The sequence below is a fragment of the Lithobates pipiens genome, unplaced genomic scaffold (genome assembly GCF_037356315.1).
Source record: "Lithobates pipiens isolate NorthernLeopardFrog02 unplaced genomic scaffold, aLitPip1_a1.2 Scaffold_22, whole genome shotgun sequence".
NCBI classification, from domain to species: Eukaryota; Metazoa; Chordata; class Amphibia; order Anura; family Ranidae; genus Lithobates; species Lithobates pipiens.
Window position 1 is genome coordinate 166,992,960 of NW_027507784.1, and position 20,212 is coordinate 167,013,171.

The window sequence follows — 20,212 nt, forward strand, 5'->3', positions numbered from 1 at the left end:
CCAAATTAAGATTTTATTATAAGAAGAAAAAGTCTGTATATCTTTCAGATTTCTGATGCATGCACATCAAAGGATGAAAACAACAAGCAAGAACAAAAATAGGCTGGCAACTTTTGCACATGAAGGACATATTTTGCTAAAATATTGTGATTTTAGAATTTCAAACTGATTTTCCCATATAGCCCTGCTAAGCAATAATGACAAAAGCCAGGATAATATTTAAAATAAGTACATATGTTTAAGTTTAATACAAATAAAATAGCTCCAGATCTTTTTATTTAAATGTGTTCTGATGGTGCCAGTGAGCAATGCTAAATAAAAGTGCAGCAGCTTTGGGCACACTAGCAACATTGCAAGTTCGGTCTCCAGCTTCTAACAAAAGTATTATGTTTGTTTTCAAGCTGGACCAATGTACAGTGCATTGAAAAAGTAATCAGACCTCTTGAAATTTTCCACATTTTGTCATGTTACAATCAAAAACATGAATGTGTTTTTTTGGGATTTTATGCGACCAAAACAAAGTGGCACATAATTGTGAAGTGAAAGGAAAATGATAAATGGTTTTCCAAATAAAATATCTGAAAAGTGTGGCGTTCATTTGTATTTAGCCCCCTTTACTCTTATTCTCCTAACTAAAATCTAGTGGAACCAATTGCCTTCAGAAAGCACCTAATTAGTAAATAGAGTTGACCTGGGTGTGTAATTTCATCTCAGTATAAATACAGCTGCTCTGTGAAGCCCTCAGAGGTTTGTTAGAGAACCTCCGTGAACAAACAGCATCATGAAGGCCAAGGAACACAGCAGACAGGTCAGGAATAAATTAAGTGTTAATAGTGTCGTGAAGACTGAATAGTGCAAATAAATATATTCATCAAATATTGTGTTTTATAGTGTGTGTCAGTCAAAAAATAATAATGTTAAGCCATAACCATATACAGTAGTTCACAAAGTGTAGTCCATAATACAAGTGTATATTCAACTTAAATAATATAAAATATAGAATAGTTTGTTCCTCCAGTGGCAATATATCAAATACAGTGTTCTCCCATGAAAGTGCCGTTATCGTGCATATATAAAACCAAACGGTGCGATTTAAATGTCTCCTGCCACCACTATGCTCTCGGAACTCGCACCTTAAAAAGGCAATAATCAATCTGATTTGGCTGTTTTAGGTGTTCCTGGAATCTCTAGGTAATGCTAGGTAGTGGTTCCTTTAAGGTTCGATATCTCCCATGGTAACTGGCCAGGGTTTGGCTCACTGGCTGTGGGAGCCAATGTCTCTCACTGCTGTCTCAGCCAATGGGAATGGAGAGTGCGTGGGAAGCCGAAGCTCTTGTGCACAGCGCTGGAGGAAGATCAGGCTCAGGTAAGTACTAGGGGGGGCTGCTGCACAGAGATAGTTTTTTTACCTTTGTACATAGAATGCATAAGGCCTCATTCTCACGAGGTGTATCTGCTTCCATGGAGTCCGCATCTGTTCGCCAGCTCAGTGGGAGATCTCTCCGTTGATCTCTGCTGAGCTGGCGAATGACAGGTCCCTCTGCGCTCACTGAGCGGTGGGGGGGGGGGCTCTTTTTTTCAATGCGTTTTATCTATGTTGCCGAGACTCGACAAATCATTACACACAATTTTTCCTTTAGAAATTTCATTTTGCTGTGGTACTGTTCTAAACACTGGAAAAATGTGTCACTTTACAGGCATATTATAGACACTCTATTTAAAAGGCATATTTCATTTTAATGTTTCACTTTAAGCATAAAAAAAAAAAATTACGTTTTGAAATTTTTTTTTGCATTGATACATGTCCCCTGGGGCAGGACCCAGGTCCCCAAACACTTTTTATGACAATAACTTGCATATAAGCCTTTAAAATGGACACTTGATTTTTCATGTTCTTGACCCATAGACTTTAACGGTGTTCTGGCGGCTTTTGAATTTTCCCTGAACACCGCATATTGTTTGGTGTTCACCAGAACATCCAAACAACCAAAGTTTGGGCTGAATTTATGCTCGGGCTTAACCGTTCGCCCATCCCTAGTTCTCAGTACAGGTCTCTGACGTAACTGGTTTTTAGGACCCCAGACGTCCTAACAATCAACGACGCCAGGTGTGTAGTGCCCCCAGCATCAGATGAGGTTAGCGATAAGACTTCCTCTGTCCAGACCTGCAGCCTGCTTTGCTGATCTGAGTTAGAAGGGTATAGGAACTGGGGCTCATCTGGGGTATAAAGGTGCAGGAACTGGGCCTTCTCTAAGGTCTAAAAGTACAAAGATTGGAGCTGGTCTAATATCTGAAGGTGCAGGAATTGGGGCTGATCTGAGGTGTAAAGATGCAGGAATTATAGCTGCTTTTAGGTCTGAAGGTGCAGGATATGGAGCTGATCTGAGGTGTGAACATGCAGGAATTGAGGCTGATCTGAAGTGTGATATAGGGCAGGAACTAAGGCAGATCTTAAAGTGGATGTAAACCCTCTCCTATACACAGCGAAGTGAAAAGCCTCAGATGATACACAGAGATTAAACAAATCTCCCTACATAAGTTTTATTTTTATATCTGCTGTGTTCAGCTTTATACATGGTTTAGAAAGTGAACCGCCCTTCCACATAGGCAGAGGAGCGAAGATACAGTGCATCCAGAAAGTATTCACAGCACTTCACTTTTTCCACATTTTGTTACGTTACAGCCTTATTCCAAAATGGATTAAAAAATCGGGAGTCCGCCGTTTTTTTTTTTTTTTTAAAGCCAGCAGCTACAAATACTGCAGCTGGTGACTTTTAAAATAATGACACTTACCCGCCCAGCGTGCCCGCGATGTCGGCACCGGAAGCCCGTCTCTCGGGTGCTGCCGCCGCCATCTTGGGTATGGGAATCAGGAAGTGAAGCCTTTCGGCTTCATTTCCCGGTTCCCTACTGCGCATGCGCGAGTCGCGCTGCGCAATAAGGATGGTCCCCGCTGTCTCTGGGATCCGTGTGTTTCCCAGCAGGCAGCGGGGGACCTTCGGAAAGGGGCGTAGATTCTGCAGAAAGGGGCGTACCTTCTGCAGAATCTACGCCGGAAGTGGGTGCAGATACCTGTACTGTAGAGGTACCTGCACCCCCCTCCCCCCTGAAAGGTGCCAATTGTGGCGTCGGAGGGGGGGGAGGGTTCCAATAAACGGAAGGTCCACTTTAGGGTGGACCTCCGCTTTAAATTAATTATTTTCCTCAAAATTCTACAAACAATACCCCATGACGGCAATGTGAAAGAAGTTTGTTTGAAACCTTTGTAAAGATATTAAAAATGAAAAAAGAAAAAAAATCACATGTACATAAGTATTTACACAGACTTTGCTCAATACTTTGTTGAAGCACCTTTGGCACCAATTATAGCCTCAAGTCTTTTTGAGTATGATGCTACAAGCTTGGCACACCTATTTTTGGGCAGTTTCTCCCATTCTTCTTTACGGGACCTCTTAAGCTCCATCAGGTTGGATGGGGAGCATAGGTGCAAAGCCATTTTCAGATCTCTCCAGAAATGTTCAATTTGGTTTTAAGTGTCACTAAACCTAAAAAGGTTTTGTGCCTTAATGCATTGTTTCCTGAAGGGGAAGAGATGGGAGAAGAAATCAGCGCTGTGCAGGGCTGCATCCTTTCCCCCTTACTTCCTCTTTACACAGCATTCAAGCAGTAGCAGGAGCCATTGGCTCTTGCTGCCATCAATCAGCTGCAGTGAGGAGGAGGTGGGGGCGGGCCCAAGTCCCTATGTGTAAGTCTATGGAGCGTGGCTCCGTAGACACCCGGATCAGAAACGCAGGAACTATTGCTCTCCCCATAGCCAGCGGCTGGCTATGGTGGTTCCTCAAAAGAAGCCAAGATCAGCGTTGGGGTCCCCAGTAGAGGAAAATCCACACTATGCAATTCCACAGTCTGGGCCACTCAAGGACATTCACAGAGTTGTCCTGTGGCCACTCCTTTGTCATCTTGGACGTGTGCTTAGGGTCGTTGTCTTGTTGGAAGATGAACCTTCACCCCATTCTAAGGCCCAGAGTGCTCTGGAGCAGGTTTTCATAAAGGATGTCTCTGTGCATTGCTGCAATCTTCTCTACCTCAACCCTGACTAGTCTTCCAGTTCAGTCTCCCAGTTCCTGCCACTGATAAACATACCAACAGCATGAGGCTGCCACCACCATGCTTCACTGTAAGGATGGTATTGGTCAGGTGATGAGTGGTGCCTGGTTTCCTCCAGACATGACACTTGCCATTCAGGCCAGAGTTCAATCTGTGTTTCATCAGACCAAAGAATTTTGTTTCTCATGGTCTGGGAGTCCTTCAGGTGCCTTGTGGCAAACTCCAGATGGGCTGTCATGTGCCTTTTACTGAGGAGTAGCTTCTGCCTGGCCACTCTACCATACAGGCCTTATTGGTGGAATGCTGCAGGGATGTTGTTTTTCTGGAAGGTCCTCTTTTCTCCACAGAGAAATGCTGGAGCTCTGTCAGAGTGACCATTGGGTTCTTGTTCACCTCCTAAGGCCCTTCTGCCCCGATCGCTCAGTTTGGTCAGGCGGCCCACTCTAGGAAGAGTCCTGGTGGTTCAAAACTTTTTCCATTTACGGTAGGAGGCCACTGTGCTCATTGGGACCTTCAATGCTACAGAAATTTTTCTGTACCCTTCCCCAGATCTGTGCCTCGATACAATCCTGTCTCAGAGGTCTACAGACATTTCCTTGGACTTCATGGGTTGGTTTATCCTCTGACAACTGTGGGACCTTATATAGACAGGTGTGTGCCTTTCCAAATCATGCCCAATCAACTGAATTTACCACAGATTCCATACAGGACTCCAATCAAGTTGCGGAAACATCTCAAGGATGGTCAATGGAAACAGGATGCACCTGAGCTCAATGTTGAGTGTCATGGCAAAGGCTGTGAATACTTATGTACATGCGATTTTTTTTTTTAAATAAATTTGCAAAGACTTCAAACAAACTTCTTTCATGTTGTCATTATAGGGTATTGTTTGTAGAATTTTGAGGAAAAAGTAAGTTATTACCCGTTAACTTAATTTCCAGGAATCTTCCAGTGTGGCCTTATAAGAGTGGCTCCTCCCACCTAGCACAGGAAACACAAATCCACATTAGTATAAAATGACAGGTACTATGCATGGTCCCTCAGTAATAACAAATAACCAAAGGCCTATAACATACACCCCTAATAATCATCATCACAAATACATAATCATAGGGTGGGAACAGTGCTGTCCTGGAAGATTCCTGGAAATCAAGTTAACAGGTAATAACTTAGTTTTCCCATATCATCTTCCAGGACGGCCTTATGAGATCGACATCATAGAAATAATACCTGTTAGGGAGGGACTATTGCCTGTAGCACTTTTCTCCCAAAGGCCTGGTCGGTAGATGAAAGAAGTTCCAGATGGCAGTGTCTTACAAAAGTCTGAAAACTCGACCAGGTGGCTTGCTTTGCAGATCTGGACCGGGGTAGCCCCTGCTTCCTTTGCCCAGGAAATGGCCAAAGCTCTGGTGGAATGCGCTTTGGAGTTGTTTTTGGTGCTTGCAGGCCTTCTATGGAATAGGCTTCCTCAAAAGCGTATCTCATTCACCTATTCATAGTGGTTTTTGAGGCTCCTTGTAATTTTCTGGAATCATACAAACAGATTTGGTACAGATCTTCATTGTTTTGTTCTTTCTATGTAGCATAACAGGCATCTCCTGACATTCAATTTGTGAAAATGTTTTTTTTAAATTGCGTGCTTGCCCGCAGAAAGACGTAATTACTGTGTCCTGAGACCTGTGGAAATTGGTGGATACTTTTGGTAGGAAACCTGGATCCATGGACAAAATGATTTTCGGAAAAAATGAGGCAATAAGGTTCAGCATTGGATAATGCTTGTAATTCGCTAACCCTCCTGGCTGACACCAAGGCTCCCAGGAGTACTGTTTTGTATGTTAGGAGTTTTATAGAGCTTTCTTCTAGGGGTTCAAATGGTTCATGTATAAAACTCTGCAGTACTGCCGATAGATCCCAATGGGAAAATCTCCTTTGTTGAGGAGGCCTTTTCCTAGAGACTGCCTTGATGAACATTTCTATCAAAGTGTTGTCTGCTAATCTCACATCTAAATAGTTGCCGCCACTTGCAGTTTAAAGAGTATTGGGCGCAAGGCCTAAATTGTGTACCGTCCTGTAAAAAAATAAAAGTACGACTGGGATCATGGAACTGAAGATCCTGCTTTTATCCTTTCGCCAGTTGCAGAATTTCTTCCAAATTTTGGAGTAAATTAGATTATTGAACCTTTTCCTACTATCTCATATAGTACAAATCCCATTCTTTGGCAATTGTTCCTCAGAAGCCAAGCGGTCAGAGAAAACTGGCCCGGTAGGAGATGAAACAATTTCCCTGTACTAGTAAATACTCCCCCAGTGGAAGTTTCCAGGGGTCTGCGATCAAGAGATTCTGAAGAGCAGGAAACCATGCTCACTTCGGCCAGAACCGAGCGGTCATTATGACCTTTGCTTTTGTCGTTTGGATCTTCAATAAGACTTTCGGAATGAGCCTGAAAGGGGGAGGGGTGGGGGGGGTAAGCATACAATAGCTTCCCTGACCAGAGGTGGGTGAAAGCATCCAACCCTAAACTGCTCGGATTCCTGTTTTTTCGAGAAGGGTGTCCCTACTTTCCCGTTTTTTGAAAAAGCAAAAAAGGTCCATCTCTGGATTTGAGAGAATAGCGAGAACACATCTTGGTTTAGACTCCATTCTGTGTGTTCGATCTGTTCTCTGCTTAGAAAATCTGCTAATGAATTTAACTTCCCCTTGATGTATATTGCTGCAAGGGAAAGAACAATCTCCTCTGCCCACGCAAATAATAACTCTGCTATTTCTCAGAGAATTGTTGAGAACGTGCCACCTTGTTTGTTGATCTAGGATACTGCAGCGATATTGTCTTTCCTTTATAATGCATGCAAAGTTTCTTAGTGCTTCCCAAATGGCCCTCAGTTCTCTTGCATAAGAAGACTTCTTGGCCCTGAACTGATCCCATTTTCCTTGCGCTGTCTGGTGGTCCATGTGAGCTCCCCAGCCCCATGCGCTTGTGTCTGTTGTAATTCTTAAGGAGTCTACCTGTGTCCAGCAGCGCCCCAGCATCAGATTTTTTTTTTGCAGCCACCACTGTAAGGATTCCTTTACTTGACTCAGTAGTTCCACCAGATTGTTCAGTGACTGTTGGTGGCTGTCCCATACTGACAACATGAACCCCTGAAGAGCTCTCATGCGAGACTGGGCCAAGTCACTGCTGGAATCGCAGCTGTCATCAATCCCAATAACCTCATTATCTTCCTGATGGATGTTGTGGGGATCAGCATGAGCCTGTCAGTTTCTGTCATCAGCATCACTCTTTTTTCTCTTGGCAAAAAGATTTTTGCCACAAGGGAATCCACTATGTATCCCAGAAAAGTAACTCTTTGTGCTGGGAGAAAATTAGATTTTTCTATATTCAAAATTCCCCCCAGATTCTGAAGGTGGTTTTGCGTTATGTTTAAAGACCTTTCCAATTCCACCGTCCTTTTTGCGAACAAGATTAGGTCATCCAGGTAAGATCCCCTCTGTCCTTAAAGACTGAAGCGCTTCTGCTAACACCTTTGTGAATATTTTCAGAGCTGATGCTAGTTCGAAAGATAAGGCGTTAAACTGGAAGTAATTTGTCTGTTTTGGGCCTTTTACTGCAAACCCCCTCTGCTTTCTCTTTATGAAAGGAGGACTCCTTGATCTGTCATTTCTTGGAAAAGGTCTGTCATGGCAGCCGCCATGTCTGCATTTCTTGGTATATGGGTTACAAAAAAAAGTGTTCTGGGGGGACCCAACTTCTATGAGGTAACCTCTGGCGATTAGGTCTAAAACGTATGAATTGCTTGAGGTGGCTTGCCACTGAGATAGGAAGGCCCCCAGCCTCCCTCCTATCTTGCAAAGGGAGTCATTACCATTTTTCTTTAGGCTGTGTGTGGTTAAACAGAAACCCCCCTTTTCCCTTTTGTTTTCTATTTTGCCATGGCTTTTTCTGAGCTTGCTTGCGACCCTCCTTCAGACCCATTTTCCTGAAAGGCCAAAACCATTTTTGTATTGCTGTTTTTTTGGGACGGAAATCCTTGTTTCTTGTCCGACGAACGTTTCAATACAGAATCTAAATCTTCTCCAAAGATTAAGGAATTTCTAAATGAGACTCTTTCTTCCTTGAGTTCTCCCTCTTCATGGCTAGATTCCTCACTGGACCCTTTTTCCATCTCCTCCAGCATCCCCTGCCCCCCCCCTCTACAGTTGCAGGTATGGGAATCAGAGTTGCTGAGGTAGAACCAAAAGTACTGTGTATAGCAGTATCTGGAGGTCCTGAATCTTGAAGAGAGCATCTGAAGGATTCAAATGTTTTAATAATTTCTGTCTTCATTGTGTCTAGAAATTCCTTGAAAATAGAGCTAGTTTCTTTTTTGGCTAAAGCGTCTATGCAGTCCTGACATAACAATTACTTCCATGAGGATGACAACTTATGTTTACAAGAGGTGCATCTCTTTTTAGGGCCTTCAGCAGGCCCTGCTCCATCTTTATCTTCCCAACTCTTCCCCTAGGGAGGCACAAAAAAGATAAAGGAGCCATTTAAGAGAGCTGACAAGTGTAAGAAAAAAACACTAAGAATAAGGAAGGAAAACAAAAACCACCAGTGTCTGCTACCTGACATTGACCAGGAAAGAAAGCAAAAAACACCCCACTCAAGCGCCCCTCTACCGAGAGGCAGGTAAGGATGAGATGATGCAAAGCCATCACTGTCCTACCTTTGGGCTTGGATTCTCCTGCATCCCTCAATCCTCCTCCTCTGCAGCAGTTACCTCCATGATGCCCTGCAGGGAACAATAAGCACAGGTTCCTTAAGTAGGCTGGCTTGCCCAGTTTAGCCCACGTCCTCCCTGAGGATCCTGGCCTGGCATTAGTAGATTGGCATGCCTAGGCAATCCGTATCCCCCCTTCTGTCCCGCTGGAGAGCTCCAGGACTCAATTCCGGCGTTTCCCCTCTCCAAGATGGCTGCCGGGCATCCCCACTGCATCACTTCAGGCAGAAACAACACCCAGACTGACCTCAGCATGTCTCCGTCAGCTTCCTCAGACTGAATCGATCTGGAAGGAAGCCATGGCCAACTGCCCAGTACTCGTGGTGGCAGGGGGCAATGGAGTAACAGGTTAGTGCACTGCACCACATCACACAGGGATAGGGTTTAGCCTCCTACCTTGGCTGCCCTTTAGGACTAAAAAAATAAAGAAGGGAGAGAGGGTCCCCAGCCTCCCTTGGATTATACCCAGGGGAGCCCAGACTATTCCATTTGTATATTCAGGAAAACCTGCTCCAGGGAACAGACTTGCAGCCTTGAAGGGCACTGCCATCTAGCACAAAGGCCTGACAGAAAAAAAGAAACCAAAAAGTTGGTTAACCTGTCTAGCCGGAATAAACACAGTAACTGAGGGACCATGCATAATACCTGTCATTTTATACTAATGTGGATTTGTTTAATGTGCTAGGTGGGAGGAGCCACTCTCTAAGGCATCCTGGAAAATGACCTGGTAAAGAATGAATAAATCCATTTTGGAATAAGGCTGTAACATAACAAAATGTGGAAAAAGTGAAGCGCTGTGAATACTTTCTGGATGTACTGTATTTGCAGAGCTGTCCTGTGAATGGACCAGCTCTCTGCTAATCTATATATAGCACCCACCCGACACAAACTTTCCAGCTGCTTTTAACTCCCATCTCTGAGAACTTGTCAGAAGTTATCCTGCTGATAACAGAAGAAAACAGCATGAACACATGGGACTTAGGGACTTTTAGAGATAAGTAAACACTACAGATATATGGGCCCAGGTTAGATTTCACAAATCTGGTTTCCATCCATTTTAAGGTGCAGGACTCTAGGCTGATCTAAGGGTGCAGGAAATTGGGCTGATCTAGGGGTAGGAGTTGGGGCTGGTCTGAGGTCAATATAAACATGCTTTCTGTGTGCACCAGTAAAATAATATAATATTAAGTAATGAGTTAAAGCTGTAGTAAACACTACTTGGACACTTGTACCTACAAGTAAGCGTATAATAAAGCTTACCTGAAGGTACAATGAATATCTAAGTATGCACCATTTAGGAGATATTCACAAATTTCTGCAGGCGGTGATGTCACAGGCACATGCGCACTGCACTCTAAATTGAGGATATGCTGAGAAATACAGGCAGATAATTATCCATCATGCCATACCATCAGGGAGGCGTGTGATTGGCCCCAAATTTATTCTGCAGCAGGACAACAGTCCCTAACACACAGCCAATGTCATTAAGAGCCATCTTCAGTGTATAGAACAACAAGTCCTGGAAGTGATAGTTGGGCCCTCACAGTGCCCTGATCTCAACATCTTCAAATCTGCCTGGGATTACATGAAGAGACAGAATGATCTAAAGCAGCCTACATCCAAAGATCTGTGGTTAGTTCTCCAAGAGGCCTAAAACAACCTACCCGCCAGTTCCTTTAAAAACTGTGTGCACAAGCACTGTGTGCACCTAGAACTGATACTGGTTTGAAGCCAAAGGGTAGTCACAACAAATACTGATTTGGATCTTTTTTTCTGTTCATTTACTTTCCATTTTGTTAATGGATAACAATAAATGATTAAACACTTCTATTTCTGATAGCAATTTTAATTTACACAACATTTTTCACACCTGCCAAAAACCTTTTCACAGTACTGTATTTTAACCACTACAATACAGGGCACTTTCACCCCCTTCCTTCCCAGCCCAATTTTCAGCTTTCAGCGCTCTAGCGCTTTCAGTGACAATTGCGCGGTCATGCTACACTGTACCCAAATTAAATTGTTATCATTTTGTTCGCACAAATAGAGCTTTATTTTGGTGGTATTTATTCACGACTCCGTTTTTTTTTTGCGATATAAGCGCAAAAAAAGCGGAAATTTGGGAAAAAAACAATATTTTCTTTTTTCTATTTGAAAAGAAATCCAATAAAATCAAATTTTGTCATAAATTTAAGCCAAAATGTATTCTGCTACATGTTTTTGGTAAAAAAAATTCCGTTAAGTGTATAATAATTGGTTTGTGTGATCACGGACATATGTACGCAAATGATCATGTACATATGTGTGCAGGTGATCACGTACATATGTGTGCAGATAATCATTGGGACATGTGATTTTAGTGGGACATATGTGGGGGACATGTTTTTATTATTAGGGACATGTGTTTTTATTATTTGGGGACATGTATGTTTTGGGACATGTGTGTTTTGGGGACATATGTGGGGACTGTGTTTGTACTGTGTGGTGTGTTGTGTGTTGACACTACACTGATGATCAGTGAGTAAAAAGCTGTGAAAAGCAGCCCATACTCACTGATCATCAGCCGGCTGCAGCGATCCGCTCTCCTCTCCTCTGCGATGACTTCCGTGTGAGGAGAGGAGAGCCGATTGCCTAGCAACCGGCTGTTTGTTTACATCACATGACGGCCGTGATTGGACACGGCCGTCATGTGATCAGGAGGGCCAATCACAGAGCCCTCCTGCCGATCTGAGATGTGCCGTGTCCGGGTGACACGAGCACATCGGGATCGCGCCGCTGCGCGGGCGCGCGCGATCCCGCTACTCCTGAAGGACGTTCCTGAACGTCCTATCAGGAGCAGGCGGCTCCCACCCGGCCGTATATATACATTGGCCGGGTGGGAAGTGGTTAACTATATGTATTTAGCGACCTGCCTTCCAGGTTAGTTTAAGTGCATAAGGCCCCTTTCGCATGGGACGGATCAGTAATGATCCACCCTGTGATGATCCGCTTGCTCAGCGGGGATCGCTCCGTTGTCCCCGCTGAGCCGGCGGCAGACAGGGCGGTCTCTGCACACTGTGCAGGGACCGCCCTATCAGCTCTCCGCTCCCCTCTATGGGGATAGGATGAGCACGGACCGTCTGTCCGTGTTCATCCGATCCGCTCTGCAGACGGATAGAAAAATAGGATTTTCCTCCCTCTGCAGAATCGGACAATTGCGGAGGCGGACAATAGCGGGTGTCTGCGGATGTTCATCTGCAGACACCCGCTATCCCATAGGAATACATGTATGTCCGTATTTTATCTGCAAACGGATGGATGAAATACGAACATACTGTCCGCATGTGTGAAAGGGGCCTTACTTTTCTAAATGAACAGCTACATTAGAAAAGGATTATGAACCTGATTACCCAAGAAACCCACAAGAGGGTTATGAGCTATAGTGGAAGGTATGCATTTATTAAATACTCTCCTGTATGTCATTTATTACCATGTCAGATCACAATAGTTATGTACAATCATTACACCAGGAGACAATTATTATTTTACCTTAATCATAACATACTGGTTTTACCTGCATTTACAAATGGGATTCCATCGTAAGGAACATATTGTGATTTCCACATTAAGCGAGTGGCAGGTTTCGCTGGGCTTGGAGATTGGCGTGTTCCCCAAACACTCATTGTTTGCTGCTTATGTAGGCCTAAAATGTTCATGAGCTCAGCCTCGCTCAAACAGTACCCACGGTAAGAGTCTCCAATTTTCTGTAAATATAATAAAGAATGCTTATAAACCAAAATATTCTGTTTTTGTTTTTGCTTAGTTTGTCATAACCAAAGTAAATCGAACTTGCCTGACCACCAATATTTGATCACCAAGCACTTTCAATGAGTGCTCACTAAACTTTATAATCTGTGCATTTGTTCCTGGTCAGTGACTCAGAATGTATTGAATCCAGAGACAGCCAGGCAACTAATATTCTTACAAGGAGGGCAGCAAAAGCACACATTTATCTCAGTACAGGTTTCCTTGGCATTGTCAAAAATTCTGTGTTTACCAATGAGGCCGATTTCTTTTTGTCTATATTTACATGGGCTTCAAGCCATATTAAAGCTTTTTTTTTTTTTCAAGTAACAAACATAATATACTCAACCGATCTGTGCAATGGTTTTACACTAAGCAGCCCTGATCCTCTTTCTCTGAGCTCCTCCAATCTTTGCGGTGGTATCTTCCTCAAGAGTCACCCCCGCTTCCCTGCTGGGTCCCTAGGTTGGCACTCCAGATGCTTTTCAAGCTTCACTCCTGCTGGCCTGCTCGGCCCCTGACTAGACTCACAAGGCTGCTCTGCAAGCGTCACCTCTGCTGGCTGAGTCCCTGACTTGATCACTGCCTGAAGTTCCCAGATTCTCCACCGTGCCCGTTCAGTGAGAATGCTGCTCCAGTACTTGCTTCAGTTACTCACTGTGGCCCCTGGTAATAAGGTGATTGCTCCCTTAGTGGCGACCGCTTCCATTCTATCTCCGACCACTGACAGGTTCTCTGACTGGCAGAACTGTCACTTCTGGTTGGACTGCTTCTGAATAGGCCCTCAGACAGCCTAGCAGCCAGATGCCCCCATGATAGGCCCAATCTCCGGCCTAGCAGCCCGGGGCACACAACAGCCATCCATATAGCCATCCAGGTGGCACAGAACATAGATTACCTGACTCCGCCTGAAAATACATGCTGTCCCAGCAAGGCCAAGGGATTAAAAAAAACCCTGCCCATTGGCTGAGAGAGCCCACATACCCATAACCTGACCTTCGGTTGCCCTTCTCATATCTAGTACCACCAAGTACCCGGCCACCTAGTGGTAGAACAGAAATGTGCAACAAGGCCAAAGAAATCAATAGATCTCTATCAACAAGGATAACTACTCCTGGCAAGTAAATTTGTGAGGATCTCCCTGCCTAAACCCCAGGGTGCTACATCACTGTAAGATTTGCCATTAGTTACTTGTTTTAATGACTGTACAGTAAGTCACTGTATAATTTCAAATGATGACAATGAACTACAAGCTTCATAAAAGAACTCAGAAATATGTCATCACTATGTACAGCAAATGTATGCAACAGAAATTGTCATATGAGGCGAAGTTATGACTGTCTTTATGGGAGTCCACATCAGACTGAACTTGTGGTTTAAAAAAAAAAAAAAAAAGGCGGCTTGAAAGCACTGCACCAGCAGATCGCTGATGCCATATAGGTCTTCTGCACACTGTCAGTGTATCGGCTTAACCGTACATCCTGTACAGGTAAGCAGACACTCCCTGATAGGAAAACGCAATAAACTAAGCGCTCCACAGCACTGTACATTGCTGCATTTATCTTTCCCTCGATCCAGACTAGTCTCCCAGTTCCTGCCGCTGAAAAACATCCCCACAGCTGATGCTGCTACCACCATGCTACACTGTAGGGATGGTATTGGCCAGATGAGTGGTGCCTGCTTTCCTCCAGACATGATGCTTGCCATTCAGGCCAAAGATTTCAATCTTTGTTTCATTAGACCAGAGAATTTTGTTTCTCATGTTCTGAGAGTTCTTCAGGTGCCTTTTGGCAAACTCCAAGCAGGCTTTCATGTGTCTTTTACTGATACAGGCCTGATTGGTAGAGTGCTGCAGAGATAGTTGTTCTTTTGGAAAGTTCTCTATTAACAGAGAAATGCTGGAGCTCTGCCAGAGTGACTATCGTGTTCTTGGTCACCTCCCTGACTAAGGCCCTTCTCCCCCGATCGCTCAGTTTGCCTGGGTGGCCCGCTCTAGGAAGAGTCCTGGTGGTTCCAAACTTCTTCCATTTACAGATGATGAAGGCCACTGTGCTCATTGGGACCTTCAATGCTACAGACATTTTTCTGTACCCTTCGCCGAATCTGTGCCTCAATACCTCTTGTCTCAGAGGTCTACAGACAATTCCTTGGACTTCATGGCTTTTTTTTTTTTTTTTTAAACAGTTAATCATACAGTACATCAGGGGTTGCATTCAACAATTATAGGTTAACAAACACAGATTCATTTCAGTAGCATTACAGATATCACTTCCCCCTTATTGTGCCATTCAGGTCATCAACCCTACACTTTATTGCCATATACGTGCTTTCCCCCCCTTTTTTTTTCCATCCAAGAAATAGAAAACAACCAAAGACCCGGGATGTCAGCTTTCAAAGGTTAAGTTTAATAAGAGACACAAGAAATTTAGCCAGTCTACAGTGAAAGGAGCAGGTCAGCCACGTTCCCCCAGCCTTGAATTACATAGCAGCAACAAATCTTACCCATCTAAAGGTCTATGCCCCTTCCTCCTCCAGTGTATTCTCCGAGTCCACCCACCGGTTCACATGCATTGTTAAGAGCTCGTTCACACAGGGGCCACTCAGTATCCGACTTCATGTCGCCCCTAGTCGCGCTACATGTAAAAATCAATGAAAGCCGTCTTAATGCACACTACTGAAGTCGCTTTGACTTCACAAAAGATTCCTTTACTACTTCTAGGCGACTGGTACCCATTGATTTCAATGTAAGTCGCCTCCAAGTCGGATCTCCATCTATATTGAGGCGACCATGTCGCCTCTTATCAGCTCTCGAGAGGGAACTCCATGCCAAATTTGAAATAAAAAACCGGCATGGGTCCCCCCCCCCAAAATCCATACCAGACCCTTATCCAAGCACGCAGCCTGGCCGGTCAGGAAGGGGGTGGGGACGAGCAAGCACGTGCACCCCCCCGGACCATACCAGGCCGCGTGCCCTCAACATGGGGGGGTTGGTGCTTTGGGGAAGGGGGCGCCCTGCGGCCCCCCCCACCACAAAGCACCTTGTCCCCATATTGATGAGGACAAGGGCCTCTTCCCGACAACCCTGGCCATTGGTTGTCAGGGTCTGTGGGGGGCTTATCGGAATTCGGGAGCCCCCTTTAATAAGGGGCCCCCAGATCCCGGCCCCCCACCCTATGTGAATGAGTAAGGGGTACATCGTACCCCTACCCATTCACCTGGGGAAAAAGGGTCAATAAAAAAAAAAAACACAACACAAGTTTTTAAAGTAATTTATTAATCAATAAATGGCCTCTTCTCCCACTCTCCAGCGTCATCTCCCGGGCTCCTTCGCGGTCTTCTTGGAGCTCTTTTACTAGCGGAGGAGCCCGGTCTCCTCCGTCCTCCTTCCCTCTTCTTCCGATGTTGACACGGCGCTTTCTTCCACTGTACTGGCTTGTGCGTCGTGCGCGGTAACTTATATAGGTATAGGGCGTGGTCGACTTATATAGGTATAGGGCGTGGTAAGCACGCCTTATACCTATATAAGTCACAGCGCATGTCGCACAAGCCAGTACAGCGGAAGAGAGCGCCGTGTCAACATCGGAAGAAGAGATAAGCTAGTAAAAGAGCTCCAAGAAGACAGCAGAGGAGCCCGGGAGAAGACGCCAGAGAGCGGGAGACGAGTGGGTAGGGGTACAATGTACCCCTTACTCATTCACATAGGGTGGGGGGGGGCGGGATCTGGGGGCCCCCTTATTAAAGGGGGCTCCCGGATTCCGATAAGCCCCCCGCCCGCAGACCCGACAACCAACGGCCAGGGTTGTCGGGAAGAGGCCCTTGTCCTCATCAATATGGGGACAAGGTGCTTTGGGGTGGGAGGGCCACAGGGCGGCCCCCTTCCCCAAAGCACCAACCCCCCCCATGTTGAGGGCACATGGCCTGGTGCGGTCCAGGGGGGTGTGGGGGGGCGCTCGCTCGTCCCCACCCCCTTCCTGACCGCCCAGGCTGTGTGCTTGGATAAGGGTCTGGTATGTACTTTGGGGGGACCCCCATGCCGTTTTTTCGGGGTATGGGGGGTTCCCCTTAAAGTCCATACCAGACCTAAGGGCCTGGTATGCTCCCAGAGGGGGAACCCATGCCTGTTTTTATTTAAAATTTGGCATGGAGTTCCCCCTCGAGAGCTCATTATTCTCTGATTGGCCATGGCCAAAGTCGCCTGGCCTGGGGCGACTTAAAGTCGGGTTGACAAGTAGTGTCCAAGTTGCCTCCAAAAGTCACGTTGGAAGTCGTGTTACCCCTGTGTGAACCGACTCTAACTGTGGGACCCTATATAGACAGGTGTGTGCCTTAACAAATCATGTCCACTCAACTGAATTTACCACAGGTGGACTCCAATCAAGGATGATCAGTGGAAACATGATGCGCCTGAGCTCAATTTTGAATTTCACAACAAAGGCAGTGAATACTTATGTACATGTGATATTTTATTTATTTTTTATTTTTACTAAATTTGCAAAGATTTAAAACAAATTTCTTTCACATTGTCATTATGGTATTGTTTGTAGAATTTTCAGGAAAATAATGAATTTACTCCATTTTGGAATAAGGCTGTAACAAAACAAAATGTGGAAAAAGTGAAGCTACATGAATACATTTCGGATACACTGTAAGGCCTCATATGCACACCAAAGCTGAGAAACTGACGTTAAAAGCTAGTACCAACGCCAACTTGATTTTAGCAGCGTTTTGCATTGGCGTCAATGCGCGTTTAGCCAAGTTTCTCTGCCTCTATTCAAAATCAATGGTTCCCTATGGGAGCCCATTGATTTGAACAGAAGTCACAACAGAAGTCGGATCATGATAAGACTTGTGTGCTGAGGATCTTGAAGGGGAACCCCCCAAATGAAAATGATGAGCAAGCCATACCAGGCCACATGCCCTCAAAATGGAGGGGTGGGTGCTTTGGGGCACCCCAAAACACCTTGTCCCAATGTTGATGAGGACAAAGGCCTCTTTCAGACAACCCTGGCTGGTAGTTTTCAGGGTCTGCGGGGGGCATATTGGAATCTGGAAGCCCCCTTTAACAAGGGGGCCCCCCACCCTATGTGAATGAGTATGGGGTACATTGTACCCCTACCCAATTCATCTAAAAAAAGTGTCAAAAATAAACACAGTACACAAGTATTTTATTAAGGCAGCTCTGGCATCTCTTCCGATTTCTTCTAACTCTGTCGGTCCCGCTCTTGTCACCGCTGTCTTCTCACTCTTTTGCTGGGTCTTCGCCGCTGCCTCTGTTCTTCTTCTTCCGATGTTGACTCAACATGATCTCCCAGTGTAATCCCGGGTCCGCTGTGTGCAATGACTTATATTGGCATGGGGTGGGGCCACATCATCTGGAGGCCCCGCCCCCTTGTGACTTCATTGCCTGGGGCATGATGAAGCAGTGTCACAAGGGGGTGCGGGGCCTCCGGATGACGTCAGCGGGTGGCCCCGCCTCATGCCAATATTCTTTCATAAGTCATTGCACACGGCGGACCCAGAATTACACAGGGAGATTGTGTCGAGTCAACTTCGGAAGAAGAACAGAGGGAGAAGACAGCAGCGAAGACCTGGCAATAGAGCAAAAAGACAGCGCAGAGAGGAGAAGAACCGGAGAGGGAGAAGGACCAGCAGAGGGAGAAGACATCGCCCTTCAAGATCCTCAGCACACAAGTCGCACCGCGACTATAAAAAGTGAACTTATTCTTTAAGGCTTATGCCGCCTTGGTTGCAGCATCTCCCTGCACAGGCCCATTCCTGGCCTCTAGTTAGGGGTTCTCCTGACACCCCAGGACTCTCTCCTAGTTGTCTCAGCTTTCTTAGTCTTCCAGACTCTCTCAACTGTGCCAACTCCCTCAGTCCAACGTGCCTGGAAACTCTCCCACATGGAGTACTGTCTCTTGAGTATTTCGCTTCTATCTCTAGACAGGAACCACCACCTGTATTCAGACGGGAGCCCACCTCCATCCTGGCTGGAGCCCTGAACTATTCCCAGTCCTTCATTATAAGGGCTCTGTGCACCTGGATTCACACCCTGCTGGTCTGTAACAAGATTTGAACACTGAGATTTCCTCTTCCCAGGATACTTTGAAATCTCCAAACTACAGAGCCCAATCCGGGAATACCAAAATCCGGAGAAAGCTGTCAAAACTGTTTTCTCCGCTCATAAACGTTACTCTGAAATCCTGCACTCTGCATACGTGCCAACCCTGTGTCCTTTTTCCAACTAATTCAATAGTGGCAGGGCTTCACACTGTCACAATAAATGCACATAGATTACTTATTAATTGGGAAAGAAAAGACATCAGAGCGCAAATCACTGAAGAAAAAAATCAAATTCAGAAACTGGCATGGACAAGCCATTAAGCTGTACTATGTTGGTCTACACTGAGCTTCTATCCAAATTGCAACTGAGGGTAAGGTGTGGCTTGATTGAATTTTATCTCACCTCACAGCTCCTGAGACGTCGTGCCCAAGCGGGAATGTTAAGAGGAAGAGGTTGAAGAGGTTTCTGAAAGGGTTCAACAGTCCATCTACAAAAGGACAGTTCAAAAGATTAAAATTGTTCCACACGATCATTATAGTGCTTAAAACCAGGACCTCTTAATAGGTCTTCCCAATAGCAGAATTATTAATTGTATCCAGTTACGATGAGACAAACATACATTTTAGGGTTTTAGCCATTCTATACTCTATAATGGACATATGCAGTGTGTATTTGGAAACAAATATTTGAAAATACTGTAAAGGGATTGGTGTTCTACGACCTCTAATTCAAAAAAGTTGGGGTGCTGTGTAAAATCTACATAAAAACAGAATGCAATTTCAAATCTCATAAACCCATATGTATTCACAATAGAAAATATGTTTTTAGTGAGAAAATGCACCATTTAAAAAAAAAAAATAAAGCTAATTTTGAAATTGATGGCAGCAACACATCTCAAAATTTGGAACAGGGCAACAAAACGCAGGCAAAGTAAGTGGTAGTGCTAGTAGTTTTGCAACCAATTAGGTTATTTGGCAACAGGTCAGTAACATGATTGGGTATAAAAAGAGCATCTTAGAAAGTCAGAGTGTCTCGAAAGGAAAAATGAGCAGAGGTACACCAATTTGTAAAGAGCTGTATCTAATAGTCAAACAGTTTCAGAATAAAGTTCCTCAATGTAAACTTGCAAAGACTTTAAATATATTATCATCTTCAGTACATATCAAACGAGTCTGAGAATCTGGAGAAATCTCTGTGTGCAAGGGACAAGGCCGAAACACAGTATTGGATGCCCATGATCTTCATGCCATCAGAAGGCACTTAAGGACCGGGCCTATTTTTCAGACTTGGTGTTTACAAGTTAAAATATGTTTTTTGCTCGAAAATTACTCTCAAACATTATATATTTTTTTCACCCTAGAGAATAAATTTGCGGTTGTTGCAATACTTTAGGTCACACTGTATTTGTACAGCGGTCTTATAAGCTCAATATATTTGGAAAAAATAAACTTTTTTTTAATTAAAAAAATAAGACAACAGTAATTTTAGCCCAATTTTTTT

The 20,212-nt window shown here is 44.7% G+C and overlaps 1 protein-coding gene across 3 annotated transcripts in view; it reads right to left on the reverse strand.

The window, feature by feature from the left end:
- Positions 1 to 20,212, reverse strand: part of CARF (calcium responsive transcription factor) — an 88,908-nt gene that overhangs the window by 42,177 nt on the left and 26,519 nt on the right. For all 3 annotated transcript variants that reach the window (XM_077448581.1, XM_077448579.1, XM_077448580.1), the window contains exons 6-7: positions 19,115 to 19,199; positions 12,419 to 12,608 (exon numbers count right to left, since the gene is read on the reverse strand). In XM_077448581.1, the coding sequence (XP_077304707.1) occupies positions 12,419 to 12,608; positions 19,115 to 19,199 (275 nt within the window). The remainder of the gene's footprint in view (positions 1 to 12,418; positions 12,609 to 19,114; positions 19,200 to 20,212) is intronic.